General features: G+C 36.7%; 1 protein-coding gene across 26 annotated transcripts in view; it reads left to right on the forward strand.

Moving 5' to 3' along the window:
- Window positions 1-4,873: 4,873 nt before the first annotated feature.
- Window positions 4,874-12,632, forward strand: part of LOC139126300 (kielin/chordin-like protein) — a 141,197-nt gene continuing 133,438 nt past the window's right edge. For all 26 annotated transcript variants that reach the window (XM_070692345.1, XM_070692348.1, XM_070692347.1 and 23 more), the window contains exons 1-2: window positions 4,874-5,302; window positions 9,024-9,109. In XM_070692345.1, coding sequence (XP_070548446.1) covers window positions 5,115-5,302; window positions 9,024-9,109 — 274 coding nt within the window. In that variant the 5' untranslated portion in view covers window positions 4,874-5,114. The remainder of the gene's footprint in view (window positions 5,303-9,023; window positions 9,110-12,632) is intronic.

The raw sequence follows: 12,632 nt of genomic DNA on the forward strand, positions 1-12,632 counted from the left end.
CAGATGGCTTTAAATACTACAATTTTTTTATACTACTTTAACATTTAGTTCGATAATTACAGTTTTGATATTTTCACTAGAAAAATTGATAATTACTAAATGCTTTGAGTAAACCCTCTCTTTGAGAGCATATTCTGTGACTTTTACTGTTCATCTTATAATCACAAAATAGTTCCAATTGTGTTAATTATCGTTCGCCATCGCAGTAGCAGGGGAAATCTGAGTAGTTTTACCGCAAACTGACTGAACGAAAATGTAGATTATCTTGTTTGAATAACTTTCTTAGCATAGATGAGCATTGTAATGAGGTTTTTTATCTTGTCGTACTCCGTATTGAAGACCCACAAGAGTGCAGATGACGTCATCTCTTAATTTAAAACTCCATAAGCTGTATCTTTTGGCTATTTTTTCAGAACTTTTGTTTTGTGGTTTCTCAAGACTTTCTGCATTTAATCCCTAAACTTAATTTAACGCCCAGTATTTAGCATATCAACACAACCTATATGAGTATTATTGTTGAAAATTGTATTCAAGTCCGGACTAGAATTTATTTGTAAACAATTAACAATGATCACTACACACATACAAGCTGTCTTGACAAAAAGAGCTCTCAAAATTCCAGCATGACAAACCGATTAGGGTCAGACACGGTTGTTGATAAACAGAAGCAGAATACTGAAAAACTTGCCACGAGTTACAGCTTATGTCCCTTTAAATTGGTATCTGTTTGTGAATTAAAACCACCGAGGCGCGACACCTGAAATGCCAAGTTTGGAAAGTAGAAATACAACTGGGGTTTAATGCTCAAGATATTCCGGGACCATGATATAGCAAGATTGATTGACCAAATGAATGTGTCGTGTGACGCCTTTATGTTTACATTATATCTGAAAACTACAACAGCAACTCTGTATTCCAAATATTTCAGCCATCGCTCCGAAGTCACAATGTTAGTGCAGGGAGATAGAAACCAATTTATAACTGCTCTGTGGTCAATATGAGAAGCGCATTTATGCTGTGTTGCCCCCACCACCACCAGAGTGGCACTGCTTCTTGGGCTCTCTCCTCAGATAGCTTAGGGTCACCAGGTACCACAGCTAGTTCAGTCACATCTACTAGTACTAAGGCCCGGTCGGTTTCTGTTTATGCGGATGTCGTCACTCGGTAGGCCCCTATATCCCTAGAACTAGAACTGCATGAAATGATCAAAGCTATCCCCTTCGTCTAGCTGTAAATTGCAAACAAGCACAGGGCAATAGTTTACATTTTTCATAACATGTCTACAGAAAGGGAAGTATTACACTTTTAGATTTATTTCTGACCCGTTTTTCGGCAAAATCGAGTCGGGAACGGTGACTTTACCGCGTCAGTAACTGAGTAATGTCCCTGACTGATGTATAATCTTGTCTGAGGATGTATATTAAGCTACTCTCGATCTCGGACACGGTTGAAATTGAACAAGTATTTTCCTTTGTCTTTGCATTACATTTTTAGCAGATTATATGATGATATCTGACATCACACTGCAGCACTAAATTTTACTTCTCTGAGTATCCATGGTAACAGCGGAGCAATAATCCTCCAACCGTCTACTCCAATTTACTCGATTGATATGTACCGGTAAAGTCACTCACTTTTCTAACCTGTGGGCTTATAACTTTTGTGTCAATCGGTACGTATCTTGAGTAGATAAAGGGAATGGTTCGATGAATCAAACAAGGGAATCTTTTATACCGACAAATTCGTCACTTTTAGACAGTGCAGGAAGTCACTTAGACTCGGTGAAGATGGAACAAGCATTGACTTTCTTCATGACGTCGGTTTATTCAGAGGTTCCGCTATAAATTTGGTTTTTATCGTCTTTGTCTGTGTAGAGTTAGTGTCTCGTCTGGCAGAAATATAAAACGTCATGCAGAATTACACCCTGGATGCTGTTCTTTATCGTTTTGGAAAAGACTCCTTACTTTTTCGTCGGGCTTATTTTACTGATTACAAACGCTGAGAATGTGAGTGTATTAACATTCCACAACCATTGCTAAATGACCTGTAAACGAATTGATCCTAGCGCACAGGGAACTCAGCCTTCGATGTTTTGTCGTTGTTTGTTTGTTTGCTTGCTTCCTTTTTACGAATATGCATACCAGAAAAAATAACAACATAGCTTAAGCATGAAGATGTGTGTTTGTCTGTTGGAAACAAAGCAATAGACAAAACATGAAGATGTGTGTTTGTCTGTTGGAAATAAAGCAATAGACAAAACATAAAATGTGAAATGGAGACCAGAGTAGCACGCACACTCAAGTCGAATTAACACCATGCCCTTACAAATGCATGGCGCGCATGAATTTAGAAACAACTGCACAATCGATTCCATGCAATTGTGAAGCTGAATTGCTGCTAAATATCCAGATGATGAGATGGCAATTTAATAATCCAACAGGCGAGATGAGAATAAAGACATCCTAATTATGCCATCGTTTTTCCGTCATCTTTTCTAAGTATATAGGCCTAGATCATCATGTTTTTTTGTTTTATGTGTTTTTACAATAGTATTTAGTAGGCTACACACACAAAACCAGAAGTAGGCCTAGTCAAATATACACGTCTTAAAACACGTAAACTCAACATATCTCATAAAATCGTAAACTCCGAGTACATTACGACGTTGTAATAGGCCATAAAAATTCCGCTTTGTTTTCAAGAGATACAGCCGTCCTATATCACAGTCGCTTTTGAACCGATACACGAAGGTTGCTGTGTGGCATGCATTAGAAAAGTACTTTTCTAATGCGAACCGCTGTTGTATTATAGAAAAGTACTTTTTTATTATTATTATGGTTTATTTCATACTCAGTTTGTGACCCAAAGGTAAAATAGAATGAGTATACAATACATAAAAAACATCAAAATGTACAAAACATTTTTTTTAATTATCTGTAGGCCCCTATAAAATATAAGCTTACAGAAAATCCCTCAAATACTTCAGTTAAAAGGTTGATATAAACATTAAAAAAGTCCACAGAGAGACAGACGGTAAAATAAACTGATAGATAATGACAACCACAATCACAACTGATGAGTTGAGTAAGAGTATGAATTTATGAACTTTTCTGATGCATACCACACAGCGGTTCACGAACGAGTGTGTCCTATATCTACATTCAGCCCGACTTTTATGCCTCAGTATTACATTTATAACCAGGGGTTATTAGGGACTGGTCAGTTTCTTCGGCCTGGGGGGGGGGGGCCGGTGGATTATTTTTTGCCGACGTCAAAAAGTGGCTGACCCCCCCTATTCCAAATTTTGAAAACAGGGTGACCCCCCCATTCCAAATTTCTAAAACAGGGTGACCCCCCCCCCCGGGCGCGACAAAGGTAAAACAAAAGATGGACATAAATTATATATATATATATATATAATATATATATATATATATATATATATATATATATATATATATATATTATTATATTTACATTTTACATATATTTATATTTTAAATAGTCATTCTATGTTTTAGTGAAATTGTTTACATGTCAGTTGTAAGATAGGAATTTCAAAGTGTCAATCTTAAAGTTTAAATACAGTACATTTTGAATGAGCTGTATTTTGAATGAGCTGTGAATGTATTTCACACTTTCTCTGCTTAACCAGATGTCCTGAACTGTTGTACAGAAATGGATGTCAATCATTAATATCAAAGAGGAAAAAGCAGTGAATCAAAAACTTTGATGGGTGTTAAGACTTGCCAACCATCCAATTAAATCTACTGAGGAGCCATAGAGAGTTTTTAGCCAAATCTGATGTGTACAGTGTCTGAGAGGACCTTTTCTTGTGTAACATTGAAACCATAAAAGCACAGCTAATAATGACAAAAACTGCCTTTTTTAACTGTTATTTTGTTCATAAAAAAGCATCTTTCTACAGAAAACCTATGAAACAAAGGAAAATAATTGCATCAATGAGAAGGAAAGATATCTTGTCATTTTTCTATCTCTAAAATAAGTCACTGTATCAAATATATATTGTGAAATATTTGTGCATGTTGCTTTCTCATACTGAATTCTCACAGAGAGAACAGAAAAGTATCAGGAATTTGTCATCCTTTTCATATGAAATGCAGATTTCATAATGGTACACTTTCACTTAGCAAACATCAAGATATCTCTGAAAGTATGGCGCCCGAAGGGTGCACCGAAAAATATGAAACATCCTGATATCTCTGATATAGGGCCTATATGCCTTGTATATTAAAGTCATGCACCTGAAGGGCATGCTGAAAAATGTCTGATATATTAAAGTAATGAGCTTTAAGAGCACGCTGAAAAATATTGAACATATAGATATCTCTGATATATGTATGCTTGATATGTTAAAGTTAGGCGTGCTGAAAAATATGACTGATTATTAAAGTTACGCGCCCGAAGGGCGCGCCGAAAAATACAACTGAATGATGAATTTTGTGGCTGACACTAGCATTTTAGGCAATGATGAGCCTGTGTCAAAATTCAAAAACACACTGACCCCCCTATTGGGCATTTCAAAAACATGGTGACCCCCCCTATCACCAAAGTCAAAAACAGGGTGACCCCCCCCCATGAATCCACCGCCCCCCCCCAGGCTGAAGAAACTGACCAGTCCCTTAGGCCTATAGGGCCATAAGATTATCATGCATAGACATATCTATGTCTAAATTTTTATTTCAAACATTGAGATTTGATTTATGAAAAGTTTAACAAAACGGAACTGTTGATTGGTTGAAAGAGTGTATCACAGAAGTTCAAAAAAAATTTTATAGTCAGCAGTGCAAAGAGCTCGATAGCGACCGCCGTTTGGTGACCGGGAGTGAAGGTCAATTGGCCGGAAGTCCTTTGGACGGCATAGTGTTGACAGAGAAGTGCTGAGTGGCGGTGCTCTGAGGACAGCTCTTGATTGTGGAAAGGAGAGATCACAGAATGATCCACTAAACTTGCACGACAAAGCCGAAGCCTTGGTCTCTTTCAACTTGATTTCATCTGTGAACTTTTCAAGACCAAATGCGAGCTGTCCAATAAGCGAGATCGCTCAGTTTGCGTGGTGAGACGCACTAGGCTGGACTGGCGGGTCTTTGAAAATGTTTGATCAACTTGCGACCAAACTTTGGTCCAAAGTGTGTGGGACAGCTAATATGTTTAACAGTGGATCTGTTCATCGCAGAATGTGCACTGCTTGTCTCGTTTTTCTTGTGTGTCTGGTGTCGATGATTACAACAAGTCGAAGCAGTCAAAGAGACAATGTGGGACTTGGAGTGCAAATACAGAGGTAGGTATAGAGTACACTTTGATGGCGGGCACTGAACCAGAATGACATGGTGTCGGTGTTCCTTCATCGACACAGCGGCTCTGATTTTACAACTGAATAGAATGTTTAACAACTGTCAATAGACAGCGGTCAGATTAGCTACCCATTGTTATTATAAGAGATTAACTAGTGACATTCCAGGCTGATAGTGCATCACCTTGTATTTTAGCTGTTTAGGTTGTATTTAACCTATTCTCTACACGAGAAAACGGCGATAGGAAAGCCTTGACGAGTCTGACCCTGCCTTGGACTGACACAAAAATTGAAGGCGACACCATGCACTGTCAGAAACATAAAAACACCCAAACATTTGGCATTGTTAGTGTCTTATAAGTGTTTGTACGTACAACGTACACGGATGCCAATGCAATTTAGTACTCTGTGCCTGGTAAAGTTATTTCACAAACCAGACCGTGAACTCTATATAGTAGTTTACATTGTAGTGATTTGTACTACTGTCACTGCCCCTCCCCTCCCCACCCAGTGGCACCGGTCGAAAAATGCTGTAACTAATTACGGACCCTGTCGTTGGCTGGTTTGAATTTGCAACCCTGACATGGCGATATTTATAAGCGTACAACTACAAGGTAGATTTTATTGGGCATTAATCAGAGACGTAAGACGGGGTATCGAAAAACGGCAATACGTAATAAAATACTTTGACAGTGGTGGATCTGACAACAATGAAATTCTCTGTTCTATTGTCAACCACAGTGATTTACACCCCCTGCAGTGTCAGGTCATCTTGCTTATTCTTGTACCTATCAACTACGCCATTGAAAGTACCCATCTTACGCATCAAGAGCAAAGTCCAAAGGTGAAAGTAGTGTCAGAGGGGCAGTTCCCAGATTTCACTGCAGTTATAATGTGGAGGTCCCAGGTTCACAAACCTTTGACGTAAAAAGTATGACATGTAAATTGAGATAGCGATTATGAAACAGGGTACTCAGCTACAAGGGCCAATAGACTGATATACAAAGGCTGTATGAGGCAACCAGAAACAGCTTTTGTTCACTGCATTACATCACAGCTAGGGCCATGTGGGTCACAATGTTGTCTGTAAATTGTAATCACTCATCTGTCTATGTCTCCTGTATCCTGGCTTCTAAGAATTGTTTTCAGGTTGGATTTTTATGTTCAAAGGGATCTATTTTACATCTGTTTAAATTGTGTCGAACGATGTGGGTAGATGTATGTGCACTTATTACAGTTTATCCATACAATCATAATTATACTTGTTGCTTTACATTGAAGTGTTAATCAATCAATCAACCAATCAATTAATCAATCAAATTAATGGGTATTGCTACTGTTCAACTTAAAAGTTACATTTTGCCTGCTGACATATACTGTAGATGGATTTTGAATCTCACCCAATCAGTGGAGAGTGGAGTTAACATGAACAAAGTAATTTCTAGGGCAAGGTAACATGTAAGTTGCATTGATACTCTGCAATCTTATCATTTCATTGAAGTATTTGATGAGTGATATTGTACTTTTACATTTGATTGTTTTTATAATAGCAATGAGACATTGTCAATCAGACCAGTAGTATATGTTTGATAACACAGCTACTGTCTCAGATTGTAAGGCTTTGACATCAAAACAAAGCTCTGTCCCAAAAACAAAACTGCAGACAAATATGTTTGTATGAATATGTTGAAAAGCTTCCTTGCAAAGACTATTCAAAAGTCCCATATGACTTATTTGGTTCTAACTGGTTTTGCAGCATTAATTGTATTTTGTATCACTGTATATGGTGGATTATTTCATGGCTGAGTAACTGAAGGTGTATTGTGGTATATCATGTATAGATGTGACTCAATACTGTATTTCACTGACTGGGCAGATAGGGAAGAGATATTGTCTGGTGGGGAAAAGGGTTATATGTCATTTTCCCCTTTCTGCATTTCTTGTTCAACCATTATCCTGCCAAGTTCATATGTCAACATCAGGTCAAGTTGATTAAAACATAGACTCTCGTTTTTGACGGTCTATGATTAAAACCATATGAGGCATAATAGTTCTCATATGTTGCATATTAACAAACCCTTGAATATTTGATTAAGAAGGAATGCCAAAGTAAAACTTCATTTCCAATTAGAACCATACCTAACACAATTACAAGCTGATTAAAGAAAATCGATTACTTCATTCTCTAAGTGTATATAATCATCTATAGAGATAGAAAAAGAGAAATACTATTGCAAATGCCAAGTTACTGAAAGATACTGCAATCAATTTAACACAAACTTTATTGATGATCAATTGCATTTTTTGAAGTCCAAAGGAATATTTTTCTCAATAAAATCAACCTGCCAAATGACACAAACCAAAACTTACTTATATTTCTTGAAACAAAAAGAAAAATTGTCATCACTGACTTTAAGACGATATTGTCACATCATATAAACTTAGAAATATCTGGTTATATTTATTATTAATTATTCTTTATTTGGTCTTGTCGATGTCATATGAGAAAATTTAGCCTTGTTTCTATGCAAAATGTTTCTTGCTATGAAATGTGATGAAAATCATTATTCACAAGCAAGTAATAAGATATTATTAATATTATTATTATGGCCTCTGTGGTCTTAACCAATGTTGACCTGATGGTAACAGATGAACTTAGCAGGGTAAGGAGTAACATAGAATTGAGGTCAACAAACCCTGTTTATTAGACCGTAACATAGTGATAATGGAGTGTATTTGAAGTGCTGTTGTCATGTGACTAGCTCACTACTGACAGTGATCTGTCAATTCAAAGGTCAAGCTGACCAATCGCTGACTCTAATGAATAAATATTTTCTTCATCACATGAATATTTTCTTTAATACCAGTTTCTAAGTGCAGCTAATCTTTTGAAGCAAAAGTGTATTCATATCATGCAACCCCTGACATTAACAGCCCCTGACTGACTTTTGACCTTTAATCCAAATGCTGTGTCAAATTTCTGTTATGTTCTTCACGTACAGTTCAGATGTATCTGTTCTCATCACTAACAATTTATTTCTGATAATTAAAAGTAAGTTTAAATAAAAAAATATTCCAATCAACGCCAAAGTTCTTCGTGGTAAATTGACATTTGGTGTTCAGTAAGGTGAGCACTATGCCCTTTTATAGTGTTTCAAAAACTATCAACATATTACAGGTTTAAGAATGGAGCCTCTTAACATATTTCCATTGTGTTGAAATAAATGGTGAGACTTCAAATTTAAAGTTTGACTTTTGTTTCTAGAATTCCAGACATGGCTAAGTAATAATTCATTATAACCAAATATCACCTACCGCTTATGTCATGTTATCATTAGTACAACACAGCATTATCTCTGCTTGAGAACTCAGAGTGATAAAATTATTTATTCATGGTCAGCATCTGATGTATTTTATATCAACTAACTGATAAAGTACATTTTACAGTGAATTAATGTTTTTCATAATTTTACATTCTCGGAGTAAGAATCTTAGGGGAGATTTGAATAAACAACCATCTGTATTTTGAATTTTATCTTGCAGTCGGGTATCTCCTGAAGGTTCATCTGGTTTCTGATTTCTTGTGATGTTGACTATGGTAGATGTGGACTGTTGATATCTATGTGTGTGTTCTTCCACTATTAATGTATTGTGTGCTGTATCTTCAATTTTGATGTTAATTACAATATATTTATTTGTAATTTTGTAGTGGTCCTCATGTTTGTACATCATCAAGTGGTATGAAGACATGCTGTACTGGATGGAGAGCAACACGTACTGGATTATGTCTAATTCGTAAGTATTATTAATTTATTTTTTAATTCTGTCATCAAAGATTGCTTCATCCAAATTATGTTTGCGGTAAGAGATAAGATGGAGGAACATTGTCAGTGTATCATCTCAATGTTTACCCACATTCCTTTTAAACAGTGGTAGGAGGGACTGTGATTTCTGTACATCTTTATGCAAATGTTCAAATGTTTGTGTTAGCTTTTTAAGGTTGAGAAATTTTGGTCTCTTATGCTTTCTACAGATTATGTTTTTATAAAGGGCTTTGTAAAGTCATCTTAACAAATATGAAAATTATACTTAATCTAGGAATTGGTAAATTTTAAGGTAGGCAGGTATGGTACTAGCAGCACAATACATAGTTTGTTGTGTACCACCAACATACTATGCTACAGTACATTTCATGTCAAACAAAGTGTATGTCTACACTTTATACATACCGGTACAGTCTACCACAGAACCCCTTATTTCCAGTACCATTGCATCATATGTAACTTAGTCCAAATATGGAATTCTACAGTGAACAAGAGTAAATATGTTGAAAAGTAATAAACAACTTGTTCAACTTGTCATGTCAACACCAACTGACATCACATGTTGATCCATATTTGAAATATGAAAGTTTGGTCTGAACTCAGAAGAGTACTTCTAAAGTCAATAATGTCAAAATTGCAGATTTTTATTGGCAGGATCAGTTTTTTAATCATCATCCCTGATGAAATGTATTCTTTGTAAACAAACAAGTTGACAAATGTATACTTTTGGTCCAAAAGAAGAAGTAGCAAAATAAATCTTCATTTACACTCTTCGGCTTTCCGACTGTGTCAGCTGGGTCGTTGACACTGTCATTGTCTTGTTCCACTGCCATAAGCCAGGGGTGGTGTATATCTAACATTGCTATATAGTCCAATACAATACATTATACCTTGCTGCACCATACATGCTCCACTCTTAGCCACTCCACTACATTTCACAGTACTCTACACTACACTACACTACACTACACTACACTACACTACACTACACTATATTGTAATACGTTACACTATGCTGCATAGTCTGGCAGAGACCCTGCGATTCGCGTTCTTCCCTGTTGGAACACGTGCGCGCCCTTCAGAGACGCGACGCGAATCCCAGGGTCTGGACGTTCTTGCAAGCGACCGGTCGGATTTCTGCCTGATCTGGGTACTTTATAGAACTCCACACAGCTGTTAATCAAAACAAAAATGACAGGTAGCATAGCCAAATAAAATGAAAAATGAAGAATAAAAACATACCACGTATATAGGTCTACCAGCTACTAGTATATATTCTCTCCGCCCAGTTAGATAGGTTTGTCTTTTGACGTCACTACCCTTATGAATATTCATATACTTGCAAGAACCGACAGTCGCTGTGTCTGGCAGCATGTGCTCACAGCTGCACAGCATTCGAATGCTAGGCCCATCGCGGCGCGCACAAAACAAGGCACAGCGACTGTGGAGAGTCTATATGCTGCACAACATTAAGCAGTATTGTACATCACTACAGTACACTACTCAATACTATGTTATGCAATGCAACACTACCTGTACATTTTACAATGCTACATTTTTCATCCAATGATGAAAAGGTTATAAACTTTTTGATATCATTGGCCCAATCAATACTCTTACAATCTTTTACATTGTTTTCTTCAGCTAAGTATGTGTTTACATCATTGAACCTTGTAAGCATTGCCCCAGTTCAGTAGCCTATATCCCTGTAACTGTCAACATGAGAAATAAACTTAGAAACACTTTCACATTTCAATACACGAAATGGAGCATTTGTGTACGAGGACATATTTATTGTTTTCAGTTGCCGTTCCTTCATGTTCCCTTATCTGACATTCAATGAAATGTAGATATTCTGTTATATGAATTTAATACCAGGATAGATTGGTTCAAGCAGTCTGCTACAAAGACCATTCCAGTACTGTCTCTGAATATCCCCTATATATGATCCAATAAATATCCTCCTTGACCTTGATCTTTGACTCTAATGGCCCTATTTTTCATGTTTTGTGTAAATCCTGACACATAATGCCTACTCCAGTCTGTTTTGTAAATACTGTTATCTGATGGGCAGACAACATAGTGCCTTTGGTTCTCTCATTTTTGGCCCATGCGGTAGGCCATTGTTATAGGTTGACGTCTGTATGTGTGTCTGTAATATGTCTGTGTGTGTGTGCATGTGTGCGTGTGTGTGTGTTATGGATTTGTGTCGTCGATATCTCTCAAACTTGTTCACAAACTTGTTCATCAAATGTCACGTAATTAGGTACACAGAATCTTTAGGATGAGAACTAGATCTGATTAGGTTTTGGGGGTTGTTGGTTGCATAGTTCAGCAGATAATAATTTTTGAAGTAATATTTTGACTTATTTTTGCTCATTTACATAGCAAGGGAGGATGCACTAAATTATTAGGAGTGGGGCACAGAGGACTTGGAAAAAGTATTACCATGACTAGGGTTTTTAGCTTGTGTGTTCATTTGAATGATCTTTTGTGCTACTGATGTTTCAAATTTTCTGTGTACATCTCTCTCTGTGTTTGTCTGTCTGTCTGTTTGTCTATCTAAGAATTATGACAAAAATGACACTGTTGGTTTGTGTATGTAACTAACTTTACTCATCACAGATATATATCTAGATTGACCTGACCAAAGTTGACAAAACTTACTAAATAAATTGAAATACTCTGATATGACATAAGTGAAAGTGGTTTAGCATTTTTGCATAACTAATAACTAATTAATGCATTTAAGAGACTTTCCCACTAAGGAATATATATCAGTATAGACTTGACCAAAGTTGACAAAATGCCATGTACGTTGAATTGATACTAAGATATGACAGTAATAAGTTGCCATCTAGCAGTTTTAAATCTGCATTTTGGTAGTTTGCGTATTAAGGTAGATAAATACGAAATCGTTCATTTTTCTGTCAAATTTTCAAAATTCTCTGAGAATATGCCTTGAAGTAAGAACCAGAATTGAGATATGTCGCCAGTTCAAGATAAGGAATGGTTTCTGTGTAATTCACGATTTTTAAAAATCAAAACAAATGCACGTGGCTATCCCAGTTAAATCGGGGAGCTTTTGTAAACATTGTGGACACATTTGCATTGCTATTTGCATAATCCATCTTGAGTGACACAACGTTGCGTGGCACTAGCTAATTTACATAATGACGTGCTGTGACTTCTCCAAACACCAGGATTACTTCCGTCTGTAAACAATAAACCGTAATTAAATGTTTGTCGAAGCCTAGTCCAATAAACAAGTATTCGTACAGTTCCAGACATAGTCTACACCAGAGAGCAAGTCATTTTTCTTAGTGTGGTCAAGACATCGTGTCAACAACGATTTCTCAGCAGTGCGACGTTTTATCACTCTTTGCTTAGGGTTGGTCGGAGCCTGCACACGCTGCTTTACGGTGGTTGACGTCTTTTTCGCAATGTTAGATAAACAATTACACAGTGTTCATTCTAGGATTTAAAAACAACGG

Source organism: Ptychodera flava (assembly GCF_041260155.1).
Source record: "Ptychodera flava strain L36383 chromosome 3 unlocalized genomic scaffold, AS_Pfla_20210202 Scaffold_27__1_contigs__length_13241970_pilon, whole genome shotgun sequence".
NCBI classification, from domain to species: Eukaryota; Metazoa; Hemichordata; class Enteropneusta; family Ptychoderidae; genus Ptychodera; species Ptychodera flava.